The sequence below is a fragment of the Magnolia sinica genome, chromosome 7 (genome assembly GCF_029962835.1).
Source record: "Magnolia sinica isolate HGM2019 chromosome 7, MsV1, whole genome shotgun sequence".
Lineage (NCBI taxonomy): Eukaryota > Viridiplantae > Streptophyta > Magnoliopsida > Magnoliales > Magnoliaceae > Magnolia > Magnolia sinica.
This window is the reverse complement of record NC_080579.1, coordinates 11,935,086-11,952,176: the sequence shown is the minus strand read 5'-3', so window position 1 is coordinate 11,952,176 and position 17,091 is coordinate 11,935,086. Positions and strand designations below refer to the sequence as shown.

General features: G+C 39.2%; 1 protein-coding gene across 1 annotated transcript; it reads left to right on the top strand.

Annotated features, from left to right (window-relative positions):
- The first annotated feature begins 2,852 nt into the window (after positions 1 to 2,852).
- LOC131251062 (CO(2)-response secreted protease-like) lies at positions 2,853 to 16,030 on the top strand. The gene is made up of 11 exons (XM_058251543.1): positions 2,853 to 3,019; positions 3,868 to 3,950; positions 4,583 to 4,680; positions 4,884 to 5,039; positions 5,649 to 5,760; positions 8,988 to 9,513; positions 10,479 to 10,579; positions 11,623 to 11,865; positions 12,547 to 12,661; positions 13,816 to 14,023; positions 15,364 to 16,030. The coding sequence occupies exons 1-11, from the start codon at positions 2,939 to 2,941 to the stop codon at positions 15,912 to 15,914; spliced, it is 2,274 nt and encodes a 757-aa protein (XP_058107526.1). The 5' UTR covers positions 2,853 to 2,938; the 3' UTR covers positions 15,915 to 16,030.
- The last annotated feature ends 1,061 nt before the right edge of the window (positions 16,031 to 17,091 follow it).

Genomic DNA, 17,091 nt, shown 5'->3' with positions numbered 1-17,091 from the left:
GCACCATTTTGTAAATGGTGGTGATTTGTTTCCTAACATGCGGCACCAATATATGGTTATCCACGCCATCCAAATTTTGGGTCCTGTATTGTGGATGGAAAATAATAATCTAATTAATGGCTATCAAATGGACGGTTGAAAGCGAAATAATGATTAGTCCAAATTTAATATGAAAAAAATAAATAATCAGATGGTTAGTATTATCTTCTTGGTGTAATTTCTTGATTATCCTCCAACAACCGTTGGTCAATGATTTGGAGCCTTGGATGGTCTGGATTGCCATGTGACTGTGGCACATGTTTGTGGTTGAAGAGTTGCTAAATGGTGTAAAACTAACACCATAAAGTGTTGTTTTTTCTTTGCTTCAAAGGGGGAGTACAGATTGATACTGTACCCTCCCTCAATGCTTTGCTTATACTTTTATTTGTTATATTTATTTATATTTATATTTATTTTTATATGTGGGTGTTGAAGTAGTTAGGGGTGTAAGTGAGTTGGGTCGACCCAGATAATAGCCAGGTCTGGATCTGAAATGGGACCATTGAGTCAGGTCTAGGTCTAACATACTCTAACAAGACCATCTGGCTCAGACCCATGAGTTAGAATTGGAAATATCAAGTCCCATGAGTCAGGATTGAAAATAGGGTACTGACTCGGCCGAGTCAGTACCAAACAGATTTGCCTATGTTTTAAAACCATAATCCATACGCTTAAGATACCTCCAATTAGGTATAACTAACTAAATTAACTGAAATTTAAATATCCACCTAAGGCTAATATCTAAAAAAAAACGGTTGGGTTGGGAAACACCCCTGGACCCGATCAGACCCGACTCATCTGGCACCTATATAAGGTTATCCATGCCATCCAAATTTTGGGTCCCATTGTGGGTGCAAAATAGCCATCCAATTAATAGCTATTAAATGGACGGTTGAAAGAATTGTTATTGATGCCATCCAAATTTTGGGTCCCATTGTGAGTGAAAAAGAACCATCCAATTAATGGATATTAAATGGACGGTTGAAAGAAAAATAATGATTGGTTCAAATTTAAGGTGAAAAATCAGATGGTGAGTATTATCTTCTAGGTGTAATTTCTCGATTGTGCCACGTGTTTACAGATGTGGGGCACTTGTATTTTGAATCACATTACTGGCCGTTGTTTTCTGAAGTGTGGCCCACCTGAGCCTGATTTTTTGCACCTGGTATTCTTCAGTGTTCTTCATGGTAGTTACACATGTTCCATCTGTGGGGTTTCACTGAAATGTTTGAAGGCCATCCAACAGATTCATTAGATGCAGCTCCCAATGTTAGACCTAGGTCTTAAAATATAGCTTGATCCATAATTCAAGTGGGCCACACCAAATGAAAAAACAGGAGACATTGGTGAGAAGGTTCTGTCATAAAACCTTTGGGATGAAATGTGGGGTCCACCTGTTAGATTTTACAAGTAGAATAACTAACGGATCTATACATCAATCATAAAAATCAAATAAAAAAAATATAATGATAAATAATGAAATTCACTAGTATGCTCAATTTATATAATTCAATGGTAAAATTAAAATCAATAATCATGTGGGGCCCACCTAATAAAGGTCTTACACCACCTAGTTGTGAGTCATTCCAAAATTTAGGTAAGCCAAAAAGAAAAGAAAAAAGAGAGTAAATATATAAGTCGTAAGCATGATTGCATATTGCTCTCTTTAACTCTCCACATGAGATTTCATATGAATGATTCTTTGTACTGGTGGATGATTCCTCATATTGGTACATTTATGTACAGGTATGCTAAATGAACCCCTATCCGGCTTGGGGTTGCCACGTGGCAGTTCTCTCCTCTCACCTTTCTAATTTTCAAAATTATTATATATATATATATATATATATATATATATAGAATGCTCAGCTGCGCACCAGTTCACACGCATAATTTTTTTTTAGAACTCATCATATGTGATGTGAGTGCAAAATCTCATATGTGATGTGAGTCCAAAATCTGAACGGTCCATGTAAAGTAGCACTTCAGGAAACCCCCTAGGCCAATTTTTAATTTGATTCAAAACTTTGGTGGACCATGAAAAATGAAAATAGTTTCTTCCCTTGATTTTCATTTCTCTTTGCTATGGTCCATCAGAATTTTAAATTAGGGTAAAAATTTTCCCCTTGGATTTCATGGGATTCCGCATCACATGGACCGTCCGGATTAGACGCCCATGAAACGTGTGCAAAGGTGCGCACGTGAGCATGACTCTCTCTCTCTCTCTCTATATATATATATTTATTGTAATTGGTGAGATGACGCAAGAAATAACACATGATATCAATGACACCCACCATGTTGTGCATGTGACATCTACTCTATCCATCAAGTGGGCCCAAGAAAGCTTTATACATGTATGGTGGATATGATATGGTTCATTTGATGGACGGAGCGGATTACACAAACACATCACAATGGGGCTTAATAGAGTTATGTGCGCCGCACATCACGCCCTTACCTACCAGTACTATTAGCAAATTGCATAAATTACCATACCAAAATGCATGTGATCATTCCCCCATCCATTAGCTAACTGAGTCAACCGAGTCCGGAACGAGTCTCAACTGAGTCATAATCCTATGGAACATTTCTTATGAACTCTTATGAAATCCTTCTAGTCATTCACCGAGTCAACTAAGTTCTTTTTTAAGCTCTTTTAACATTAATTCCAACACACTCTCTCTCTCTCTCTTTGTAATAATAACAAACAAAAGTAGCCACCCAAGCATATCTTATTATAAGAAAGATCTTAGAACCATCAAAGATGCTTTCTCTCCCACAGCACCCAAAATTCCTCTTGTTAAAAAAACAAAAAAAAGGAGAGAGAGAGAGCTTGTATTGTAACCACCCTACAAATGGGCCCTTCTCCTTTCATCACCACTCCATTCCCTCTTCCATGGCTTCTCTCTTTCATTTCCTCTCTCTGACTCTCTCCTTCCTTCTCCCCCTCCATGCCAATGCAATCCAATCCCCAAAGGTATGAAAAAACACCATACATGGGCCTTTTGATCACACCCATGTTTTGATATTTACACCCTACTTCTGTTTTTTGATGCATGTGAATTGATACTTGCATACATGAAATTTTGTTTATATTCTCACTCTTTTATTGGATGCAAATTTTAGAGAGTTCGGCGATGAGTAGGACTCTTAACTTTTTTGTAAATATCTTGACACACCTTATGTTATGTATTTATTTATTAAATTTTATGTATATGGTTTTATACTTGCACACACCACATTTTGTTTATATTCTGTTTGGTTATTGATAGAAATTCTATAGAGTCTGCCGATGAGTAGGACTCGATGGTTCATTTGTAATTATTCTAAAACATCCCACTTCCATTTTTATTCCATAAAAATCTCATTGAATTTGAGGATGTGTGGACTCTGGCTTTGAAGATTAACTCGTAGATAAAATAATACACCCATTTTTTTAAATGAATACACCCCTTTTCAGTTCTTTGTGACCAGGAAAAGGGGTGTATGTATAAAAAACATGGGGTGTAATGTCAATTTTAATGTGGTATTGGTGTTCATGAAAATATACTTATATTGATTTGGGTTTTCTTTACTAATAGAGATTTGAATTTAAAACTAGAGATTGAAGAAATAAATCTAAATTCACCCCTATTTCTCATTGTTTTCGAAAAGCTGTAGTACATTTTTTCAATAAAAATTTTCAAATTAGATATTTAAGTACAACTTTTTTATGCGTTTTGGGATCTGATTAATATATAATAAAGAAACCCAAGAAAGAATTTTTTCTTTTAAAATTAATTTGTAAATTCTATTGATTTTTTTAATCCTTTTTTTTTTTCTTAGGCTTATGTTGTCTATATGGGGAGTTCTACTAACACTAATGGAGAAGCGGATCACTTGCAAATGCTATCTTCTATTATTCCAAGGTGTGTATGCTTTGTTTTTCCCGCCAATTTGCTATATGTAGGACATCCGAGCCGTGAGAAAGGTAGGCCCCACCACTTAGATTAGTTGGCATGGAAATCAATCTGATCCACTCACTAGGTGGGTCACATCATTATGTTGAATCAGACGGCTGTGAGTTGATGATGATTGTGTGGTTTGCTCGATGAGTCCGTCAGCCTGATATCCACTGTCAGTAGTCTTCATGGTGTGGCCCACCTTTTCCACGGATCAGATGTCCTGCACAAGTGAAAATTTGGCAGTTTTGTGTGACCATGTCTCCTTCTGAGGGTACTGGGGCATCTGTACTCACGCACGCGTGTCAACGTCCTACACGTGTGATCTCTGCGGTGCTCCTTCGTGGGGTCCACTGTTTAGGTTGACTGCACAAAACCCAAGTTGGTTCACTCATTAGGTGGTCCACACATATAGGAAAATAAATGGACAGTGGCCAGTGGTCCAACGTTCAGTGCCCACTTGGGTCCCAACGATGAATGGACGGACCTAATATAATATTTTGGGCAGGGAACATAAAAGGTGGGGCCCACCTGATGAACGGCCTATTCATTTCTCTCTTATTATTATAATTGATTTTTTTTTTTCATTGATTTTGCAGCCATGACAGTGAGAGATTATCCTTAATCCACAGCTACAATCATGCTTTCATGGGATTCTCTGCAATGCTCACAGACAAAGAAGCTGCAGTTTTGTCTGGTAAAAGCTCATTGACTTTATTATGAAATGACCATTTTGCCCTTGTAAATTGGATTTACTGCACCGAATGACAGGGGCAAATGCGTCATTTCGTTGAGGGGTGCACATGCTCCCATGACCACCATGGTACATTTTAGCAAAATCCCATTTAAACACTTTCTCTTCATCAATTTAATTAATTAATTGATTTTTTTTGCAAGTAGACCGTGCCGGAGTTGTGTCGGTCTTCCCGGACCCAGTTCTTCAGCTTCACACAACACGTTCGTGGGATTTCCTAGAAGGCGGCCCCGCCGGTGTGCTACTTAAGCATGGGCACCTGCCGGTCTCCGGCGACGTCATAGTCGGAGTCATCGACACTGGTAACTTTTTTTTATTTTCTATATTTTTAAAATAATTTCAATATATTATTAATAAGGGTAATTTTTATTTTTTGAATAATTTCAATATATTATTAATAAGGGTTTTTTCTAATAAGGCATGTGGTAGGTCTAAAATGAGCCATGGGTGGAGGTGGTGGTAACCCCAGTCCATGTTAGCAGACAAACACATGAAAATCTAATGTGCGCTGAGGTTGGCAAGTTGGTTATAGGGTCTTCGAACCCAATAATTAAGGAAGGTATGTGGGCCCATTGTCTCTTTATTCATCTTCCTCCACTTCAACGGCCCAACCGCTCATGTCACACGTGGACCCAACATGGCGCAAGTTAGACCAACGTAGGAGGCATTTATAACATGCGCCCTGGGGTGGTGGAGCCACCACGCCTTTCAAGCTTGAAAGAGTCATTTGAAATTTTTTCCCTTATCCGTACGGACAGTGCGCAGTGCGCATATAAGGCACATGTGATGTTTCTAATAGTATGGTATGAAACATCGATTTTGTAATTTTGTTTTGTAAGATCCAAGAAAAATAAAAATTACATGTAAGGGATTACTTATTTATTTATTTTTAATTTTCATCGGTGATCTAGGGATCTGGCCCGAATCACCAAGCTTCGATGACATGGGGATTGGAGCGATCCCATCAAGATGGAAAGGAATTTGCATGGAAGGATCTGATTTCAAGAAATCTGATTGTAACAGGTGATTTTATATAATTTCTTTTCTAGATTTATTAAAATAAAATTTTAATTTAAAAAAATTAAAAAAAAAACAAAAAGAAGAAGAAGAATTTCTTACAATAAAATGCTTTTGGGATTTGATTTTTACCAAATAATGACTTGGGAGCCTAGATTAATATATACACACACATAAAGTAGAGTTGTCGGGTCACACATGGTATATGTATAACATCCAAATCATCCAATGGAAGTACACCAATATAATTATTAGATGAATAAAAAATATAAGTAATCCAATGACAAAGAGGGCTAATGCATAAAAAAAATATACATCACTCAAAAACATATAAATTTAAGTGTGGCCCATCTGATTTTTTTGATAATCAGCCTGATTTTTGGTTCATGTGATCATCATGATGGGGTGCATATGTTGGATGGCTTGGATGCTATACACATACCAGGTGAGCTTTTGTAATTTTCTTTCTTAAAAGGCACCTCCGAGTAGTTTCTCACTGAGGCAGTATATGGTAAAATGTTAATTCCTCATGGTTCAGATTTTACCAAATAGTGCATGAGAGAACCAAAATTCCAGCTGCCTTTTAAAGGAGAAAATTACATAAATGGTCTTTGTTAATTTTTCTTTAAAAAGTGGAGAATCCAAAACTGTGGGCCCTACCTGATGATATGTGTTTGACATCCAAACCGTCTAACAGATGCAGCCCACTAAGATTACCTAATGAGCAGAAAATAAGACGGGTTTAATCATAGTGTAGGCCCAACCATGAAAAAAAATGTATACCACTCTAAAACATCCAAATTCAAGTGTGGCCCACCAGATGATTCGATTAACCAAATTTTTTAGATCTTGTGACATCAGGAGGGGTTTCATATGCTGGACGGTTTGGATGTTATACATATAACATGTGGGCCCCACAATTCTTAACTTTACCTTCAGCTGCAACTTGGGTTGAACCCAAACATGACTGACCTAACCGAGTGTGGTTGGATTGGGGCCCATCATATCTCATCACCTAAAATAAAAAAATAAAAAAAAAATCAAAGTGGGTTTTGAGAAGTGGAGGCCAGCATGGAATGTGGGGCCAGCATTTCTCATCCCTGGCCAGGAATTAAAAACTGAGATTGGGTTTTGAGCAGTGGGGTCCATGATGATATCTTCCAAAAGAAGCTGGCTAGATGCATCCTGTCGTATTATAATAAAGATACATTGAGAATTCAGCAATTGAATCTGAGCCATTTTTTTTTAATGGCACAAATGGCTTATTTGATAGAGCTTCCTTTAAATGTACGGTCCACAAAACACCTCTCAGATTGGATATTTCAATCTATGGTTAGTGTTTAAAGCAAGAGAATTAAATTATTAAAAGGTTGAAATAATTCAACTTACCCAACCTGTACATCTGTTTATGATTATTAAACAAATTAATCATCAGGTGGACCACACATGGATTTAGAACTTTGTTTTGGGTGGTGTATATTAATTTTTACGGCTCGTTGCACCTTATGATTAGATTGGCCTGATTGGCATCATGTGGGCCCACACTACGCAACTCTATATTTCAAAAGATAAAAAAAAGAGAGGGCATGCTGGTCATTTCATCCCTAACACATTCCACTACGTAGAAAAGGGGCGCGGATTAGACACTGACAAGGTCAGTATCCAAATCGCTGCTGAAGTGACGTCACCAAGCTATGTGGACCCCACCATGATGCATGTGTTATATCCATACCGTCCATCCATTTGGAGAGATCATTTTATGGTATTAGAAAAAGAATGAGATAGATATAAAGTTCAAGTGGACCCCACCATAGAAAACAGTGGGGACAGTGACATCCACCGTTCAAAAATTATTAGGGGCCACAGACATTTCTGATCAAGCTTATATTTTTTTTTTCACTTCATCTATATATATTTTAATTTATGAATAGGTTGGATCTAAAAAATACATCATGCAACGGTGGGTGTGACTGATCCCACGGTTTTCTGTGGTGGTCCACTTGAAATTTAGATCTACCCCATTCTTTTTCTAATGACATAGAACGATCTATACAAATGGTTGGACGGTATGGATACAACACATGCATCATGGTGGGGTCCACAGAACTTGGTGACGTCACTTCAGTAGCGATTTGGCTACTGACGTTGTCAGTATCTAATCCGCGCCCGTAGAAAAGAGGCCTAAAATCCAATAGGTTGGACTATAAGTTACGGTCCACTTAGTGGATAGCTTCCAACATTTCAAGTGTTTGTCACATCCAATCCGTTCAATAGATTGGCCTCATCACAATAATCATTATCTGCAAAAATCAGACATCCATTCATCAAGTGGACCATACGTTTATTATGTTATTTATCAATGGCTACAATATATTTTGTGGTGTGGCCCACAGGATGAGTAGATAGGAATGATTTTTCTATTAGGTGATCTTCATGGTGGAACCAACATATTGGAAGGGTTGGATTTCACATGATCCGGTGAACTCACATCACTTGCACTTATAATGCTCCTACTAGCATCGGGACGCTTGAACAATCATCAAATCAATCAATCTAGTGCGTCCATTAGGTCAAGCACACATTTCAATGGCTTACATTAAAAGGAATCACACGGATTAGATGATCCCTTCCATCCATAACTTTGCCTTTCTTTTTCTAGCCATCCATTTTCCAGAACTATGGATGGATGGTTAGGATTGTTTGCTGAAAGTGATCGTGTAGAACTATCGGCTATCTATAGTAGGCCCCAACAAGTAGACGGTTCAAAATATGATTTAACCTATTTTCCGTAAACGATCCTGACCGTCCTCTTTGATGGGCTATTGATCAGATGGTTGAAATATCTAACACGTGTGATCTGTGCATGATCATTAGGCCCGAACATCCAAGGGCCACGATGCAACCAGGAGCATTATAGTTAGAATTCCTCCTGTCTTATTACAGTCTGAATTCTTCTGGAGGCCCACTTGAGCCCACCTATGGTCAGGGCAGGCTATTCGATAGGTGGGCCCACCATGGATCTATCAAAGCCATTCAAATAAAGGCAAAATCACCGTCCATCTTGCATCCCCTTAATCGTGTGGCTGTGATGATCCAATCATGATTATTTTCTATTCATACACAATCTACGGTAGATTCTTCCTATCCAACGGTCTTTATTGATCATAAGTGGGCTCTACTGGGCCCCACATACAATTCATACTTGATCATACGTATTTTAACTTCAATTGTAGGAAGCTAATAGGCGCCAGGTACTACAATTCTCAAGTGGGCCAGGCTCAGTACAAAAAGCCCGTTGGATCGCCACGAGATGCAGTGGGCCATGGGACCCACACGGCATCGACGGCTGTCGGAGCTCCAGTCCACAATGCCAGCTACTATGGGCTTGCACAAGGGGTTGCAAGGGGTGGTGCACCAGCTAGCAGGCTGGCCGTTTATCAAGCATGCTCACTTGGAGGGTGTAGTGGGTCCACCATACTTAAGGCCATTGAGGATGCTATCAAAGATGGGGTTGATATAATCTCAATTTCAATTGGTATAAGTTCCATTTTCCAATCAGATTTCTTGAGTGATCCGATCGCCATCGGCGCGTTCCATGCGAGCCAGATGGGGGTCATGGTGGTCTGTTCGGGTGGGAACGATGGGCCCGATCCATTCACCGTGGTCAATTCCGCTCCGTGGATCTTCACTGTCGCTGCGTCGAACATCGATCGAGATTTCGAGTCCAGCATTGTTCTTGGCAATGGAGTTGTTTATAAGGTAAGCTATTTTTGTTAGGATGGCCCAACATATTAGGTGGGGCCCATGGCTATTGGATTTGGGCCGTTACGCCCTTATCGGACGCTCGTCTGGACCGGTTGATAAATGGGTCAGATGTGGAATGGACCATTAAGGCCTGATTACTAAATGAGCCATGTGGAATGAGCCCATTAAGGTCCAGCGGTCTGGGCTAGGGTCTGGTCTAAAGTCTAAACCAGTCCCACCCACTGGCCAAGCTAATAGGTCTAAGCCCAGTCCAGAGCAGGGTCGGGCTCGTCGGGCAGGTGCGGTCCAAGATGGTTGACCCGGACCCGGACCTGACTAGACAAATTTTTACAGGGTCCAATATGGCAGGCCCGATACCCGACCCAGTTTCTAAACGGGTCTGAAAAAATTAGAGTTTTTTTTTTGGATCCGTTATAAGTTATAGTACTCTTAGTTGCATCTGTTCGGTTGGACGGTCCATTCGTTCCATCTGAACTGTATATTAAGTCCAGAATACTTTTTATAAGACTACAATGAAAAAATCAAAACCATTGGATGATCCAATCCATCCTTGATTTGGATTTATTTTCTATGGTCATCTTTTCTCCGAGCCATGAGTGGATAGCTACAGTTGCCTAAAAAAATTTATTATTTAGATTCATAAGCAATCTATGATGCTCCCTAGCAGATCAATGGATCAGATCTTTGATTGGATCTTTTTTTCGTAAACAAAATCGACCATCCATATGAAACTCCATTAATCAAATGGTTTATTTTCATCATATTGGTTTGATATTTAAATGGTATCTATTAAAATATGAGATGAACATAAGGAACGGTCTGGATCACTGGATTAGAATTTCTAATTGTCCCTATTTAACTAGGAGCACGATAACTTATATTTCTATGAGAGGACTGGAGCATTTCTGATACACAAAATAACAGATTTGGGCTTAATTGTAATTTTTTTTCTCTCGCAGGGGTCTGCCATAAATTTCTCTAATCTCACTCGATCAAAATCATATCCGCTCTCGTACGGTCGAGATGTTGCTGCAAAATCCGTACCTGAATCCGAAGCAAGGTAATCAAATTTTTTTAGCAAACACGTTCCACGCATGGACACATGCATGAGACCCCATGTGGGGCCCACAAATAAAGAGCGATGGGCCGTAAGACACGTGTGGAGATATGAGGAGTTAAGAAAAGGTAATCAACGGTCCACACTTGATGTGCTGGTGTGGCCCGTCTCATGAGTGGATAGGTTGTTGATGTTTTGAAGAGTGCATCTACGGTGGCCCATGAGCGATGAAAGGCTGGGATCATGCAGTTGTGCTGCATGGGCATGGTTGGGGGGTGTCTGACCATTGGGTGGGGTCCACGTCCTATTTGGAAAATCGGTTGGGCCATGTCTAGGCTCGTTTAGACTTCAATGGCTCATATCACTCAATAGGAGAGACTCTCTACAGCCCAGAGGATAAGTGCTTCTAGTTGCATCAGGTCACTTGGATAGCCCAATAGATCAATCTGAACCGTCCATTAACTCCAGAACGCATCTCATAGCCTACCATGCAAAAATCACACTGAGCATATCATCCAACCTATCTATGATTTAGCCTTAGTTTGTGTAGCCATCATTTTTCTAAGCCACGGATAGGATGGTCAGGATCGCCTAACATTTAGAATCATAAGCAATCCATGATGGGTCACGAAAAATAGATGGACTAAAAAATTATTAGAACTATTTTATTTAAACAATCTTGGCCATCCATATTAAAGGCTATATAGATCAGATAGTTACTATTGTTAGATCTGCTTGATATTATCATGGTATCCCAAAAAATATATGTTGAACCTGATGTACGGTCTAGATTAATCTAACGGACACTCCAAATGTCCCAATTTAACTAGGAGCAAGTTATAGTACTCTAAGAGCACTAGAGCATTTCTCACTAAAGAAACAGGAGCTGGGCCTGATTTTTAAGCCCGAATAGAAACTGGGCATTGAAATAACCTGGCCCATCTACACTCTAGGGCCCACCTGTTGGATGGCTCAAATTTTAAGATTCTTCCTTGTTTAATTCATTTTCTTCTTAATGATCTGATCAATGTGAATTTGAACGGCAGCAATTGCGAACCTGGATCACTGGACCCGAATAAAGCCGCCGGGAAAATAATCGTCTGTGTGGACAGCGATCAAACAGTGCCAAGGCGTGTGAAGCGATTAGTGGCAGATGCTGCCCGAGCTAAAGGGTTAATCCTGATCGATGAGGCCGAGAAAATGGTGCCGTTCGATTCCAGCGATTTTCCGTTATCGGAGGTCGGCGACTTCGACGGTTATCGGATACTTAAGTACATGAATTCTACTAAGTAAGTATACCTTTGATCACCCAAAAATAATTAATTAATTTAAGATGAACTGGGCCTGTAAATAATGTGGGGCCCACCTTATGATGGTCTAAACCGTTCATTTGGTGGCCAGGGATTGGCAATGTACCAACATTTACTATCTTAGATGATAGTAGCCATCCGATTGTTGGCTTGCGAATGTAGAAATTTACAACTCTAATTATGGGGGCCCAGTTGGATGGCTAGGATTATCTGATGGGGAATGTTTTTGGGCCATCTCACATTTACGATGGGGCCCACCATATGAAATATGAACGGTTTTGGATCACCAGAAAGCCCAGATTGTCAATATTTTGGGCCCAGCAAATGCTCGATCCAACAGTGTATACCTTGTGATGGGATCCGCTAATGTGCGCATGGGAAGTTGACATTTAATCATTCACCCGCGATGTGGGCCCGTGGACATCAAAGTCAACAACTGACTATTTCTGAAGGCCAGTCAACAACATCAACGGTTTTTTGTTTTTTTCGACTTTCTTAATGAAATGCCAATCAAACAAGATCCAACGGCTCAGATCAGATATCAGAGTGCATGATAAAATGATGAAATCCTGTCCCGCATATTAGCATATTTCTGGGCTGCCTTTCGCTACAATGCGCCGAGGGGTGATGGGAACTAATGGGAACGTAAATTCTATACAGGAATCCGACGGCTACGATTCTTCCAACCACTGTAGTATCAGCGGTCAAACCAGCACCGGTCGTGGCCTCTTTCTCGTCTAGAGGCCCAGGAGCTCTCACAGAGACCATTCTCAAGGTCCGTTTTTCAGCTTTGATACATGCATGCATACATCCATCACCTCATTATATTATAATGGCTAATAAATACAATGATCCAGACCGTCCAAATGATGGGGCATACGTTGGATAAGTTATAGTCCAAAGACATCACCAATGGGCTGCTCTTGGGTATCCCATCACTGGATTTTCAAAGACCTATATCTTTAGCCTTTTTGGCACTGTACAGGAGTGCTTGATCATGACGGTTAGGAATGGCTAATAGGACCAGTTCTCGTGCCAATTGGACGGTCGAGATCAGCCATAAGTTTATGGATTGGACGGTGGAGGGTAAGTTATACAGGAGTTTCCGTGTGGATGTTTGTTACAGTGAGGATAGGTAGGTACCATGGACGTTGGATTTGTGACTTATAATGTTGATATGACGAGGTAAACAGATGATGGAGATTGGGAGATCCTAACCCTTTGATCATTGGCTGACAAAACAAAGACACGGTCCATATTCGAGGGAAAATACTTAATGATCAAGGGTTAAAATACTCCAATTTGATAAGTTTTCTTCTTAACCTATTGTATGAACGGTCTGGATCATTGAAATATGACTCAGATCCAACAACGGCTACTGCCCTGACAGGACATCGCAACATACTGTAGCAAACCTCTTTCGTCCATTACTTACAATATACTCGCAGCAGTTTTCCAATTCCACACGCGTAGACCGCTGCCCAAATGTACTCGCAGGCACACACGTGCCAATGTGGAATACATGTACAACATCTGAGCTTTCCGTTTGATCGAAAATAATGATTAAATCTCCGGCCTCACAAAATTCAGGCAGGGCAAAAAATGTACAAAAATTCACAGTTGAAATTTTTTTAGCCGTTCATTTGTTTCATGATGTGGCCCACCTGAGGGGTGAGATTCCCTGACTTTTAGGCCAACAGGTCTAAAAAGTGTATCCACCTGCTTCACGTGTTCCACATTCACACGTGTGCCTCTGTGTAGATCGGCAGTACCCCCACACGCATGTAGATTTAGCTTACCTTGTACACGCATGCCTATATCTTATACGTACTTCTACATGCATACCCATGCACGTACAAAAAATACCCCACACATAATCTTAAAATACATTAGGGTGCATATAATCCCATACTACTCTCTTTTCATCAGCCCGACGTAACGGCGCCCGGAGTCGCCATTCTGGCATCAACTATTCCGGCGACCGACGGCATTCCGGCAGGGAAGAAAGGGTCCACATTCGGCATTAGATCTGGGACGTCGATGGCGTGTCCCCACGTTACGGGTGCGGCCGCGTACTTGAAATCAGTCCATCCAAATTGGACCTCTTCCATGATCAAATCGGCCCTTATGACAACAGGTAAAATGATCTTTCGGAGGGGTGCTGGAAAATTCAATTTTGGTATTTTTATTGCATTTTTCCTTTATTTGTAAAATGTATTTACAAAAATTCACAGATTGTTAGTGGTAGGGACATTATGGAAGATAAAAATTCCAATAATCAAAACCTATATTATGGAAAGAAATCTTAAGTACGTGTTTCATACTAGAAAACAAGAGAAATGATCACATACATCCATTGTATCTGAACTTGAGGTATAGTTTTCCCTGTTAATTGTGATTTTTGAAGGATATCTTAACCATACAAAAGATGGGCCGCACTTTAAAAATCTCCTGCAGTGAAGAACAGGGTTGATATCCACTCATTAGTTGGGCTGCAGCTGTATGTTGGGTTAGATCATTGGTTGTCCATTAATTTTGATGGTGTGGTCCATCCAGCTTGATTTTTGCATGGTTAATCTTCATGATCTGACTTGTCATTTTCATGGCTCAAATTTCTCCCATGGCTAGGATGCCCCATCTTTTCCTGTATGCGAGAGTTAGGGTATAATACAATACTTGTATGTGATCTTGTCATCAGTTTAAAAGGATGGTAGACTATATGTTATATTCAGCTAACAAAAAATCATTATATATGATTGTTAGAGATAAGACTTATAATAAAAATGATAAAATAAATTTTTTAATTTTTTTTACTCATGTTATATCTGACATGCACATATGACACTTTTTCATAAACTATTATGATAGAACGAATGGATTCAATTGCCAGTCAGCTCAGAACTTTCTTATTATTTTTTTTTCTTTCCAAAAATGCTCAAACAGTTCAAATCATTGATAAGGCTGTTCATAAGGTTTGGTACACATTTCATGGGCTAGCTGTTCATAAGGTTTGGTACACATTTCATGGGCTAGCATGCCAATCCGACAAATGTTAAACATTTGATCAATGGCTTATAATATAAACAATCAAGAATCTTTACAGAAAAATTAGGTCCAAACAACAATTTAATCCATCTATTTGTAGGGCCCATCATAGATTTCTTATGATAGATTGAGTTGAATTGGTGTGATTTTTACACATGGCTTGATTCCATTGATACTATTTAATCAACCGTCCCAATTGATTGGGCATCCCAAGTGTCATTCAAAAGGGCTGGGGACGTTAGTAACTTTCGCACAATGATGGACACGTTAGCAAAACACTTACTTAAAGGGCACATATATATATATATATATATATATATATATATATATATATATATATATATATATATATAACACATCACAACCTGTATGTTTTCCAAATCCAGTGGGACAAGGATTATCTTCTATTTATTTATTTTGCATTTCATGCAGCCACCTTATCCAACAACAGAGGGAGGCCCCTAACAAATAGCACAGGCGCCTATGCAAACCCACATGAGATGGGAGCAGGACAAATCAACCCAATCAGGGCCATTGATCCTGGCCTAGTCTTTGAGACCACCACCAAAGACTACCTGTATTTCCTCTGTTACTATGGTTATAAAGCTCCACTCATAAAGTCCATTTCGGGCACCAACTTCACTTGCCCATCTCCTTCTTCTGAGGACCTCATCTCCAACCTCAACTACCCCTCCATCTCCATCAACACCATTTACGGGCAGGGCCCGCCTGTGGCGGTCACTCGGACCGCAACGAACGTGGGCCATGTGAACTCAACTTATGTTGCTAGGATCAGCGCTCCACCCGAGCTAGTGGTCAAGGTGTCACCCCAAAGGCTCGTGTTTTCAGAGTGGTCCACGAAGGTGTCGTTCGACGTCATGTTCGGTAGCAACGGGACCAAGAAGGGGTATATGTATGGGTCCGTGATCTGGTCTGATGGGGCGCACCTTGTTCGGACAGTGTTTGCAGTTAATATTGTATAGTTTGAGACTTTTATTTTAGAAAAAATTAAATTAAGCATATACGAAAATAAATACCCCCTTTTGTACGTATATGTACCACATTGTATACGTTGTCGATCCCTTATAAATGAGAGAAATTAGTAAAATATTGTATTTGGTTAGTATTTTTTTTTTAATTGAGAAAATCTATAATGTTTGTCACTCGTTAGGTTAACTTGTTAATGACTACTTTTGTGCATGTGGACACACTATTAGAACCGTTCATCAGGTGTGGCCTAGTTTAGATGGGCCATGTCCTAAAATTTAAAACGTTCCTTACCATTAGATTGGATATTCTTTTAAGTGTTATTTAGCTAAGTGGAAATTAGCTTGTCATGGAAATGGTTTGAAAAAGTGGATATTTTTCTTATATTTGGATAATTCTCATTGGAAAGCCTTTCAAGTAAGGCATTTCCTTATCAATGTTTATTTTTTTTTGGTAAATGAGAATTAAAAAGGTTTCAAATTACAATTCTCTTTCATTGTTCATAAAGCCAAATATTAAAATGCTAGTTCTATTAATTATCTTTCTCATAACCTAAATATGATAAAGAGAGTTGAGATTATCTTTATAAGAAAAGCTTTTTCCTATCTTTTTTCATTCCTTAACCTTAAAGGGAAGTGAGAGAGAGAGGTTGTCGTGGGCCTCATTGTTTGGGAACTCATATATTTGTATAGTGGTATTAATTCAAGAGGCCATACATCTAACATGTACACACACGAAATGTTCAACACAAGGCATTAGAACTTGGGAAGTAAAAAAAAACACTGTTTAAAACTCAGCATTAGAACCTAACAGAATTTAGCCCATGGGATTAGTGATAGATATTATAGAACAAAATTAATGGTAGAAATTAAAGATATTAAAGATTTTACGTCTAGTCATGATGATTAGTTTTATATTTGTTAATGGTTGAGATTCAAACACTTCACGCATAGATTAGATAGAGAATCATACACTAACACAAAGTATTATATATTCCTTGCTAGACTAGAAAAGTGGCAATGTATATAGAGAACATGAATGGATAGTCGTCTCTTGAAAGTTTAGCCACTAAGTCTCAATCCATTAAAATCTTGGAGAGAACAATTAATTATTAAAAAAATAACTCAATATTTTTAAAAACTAACATAAATATTAGTTATAACCGCGTATAAG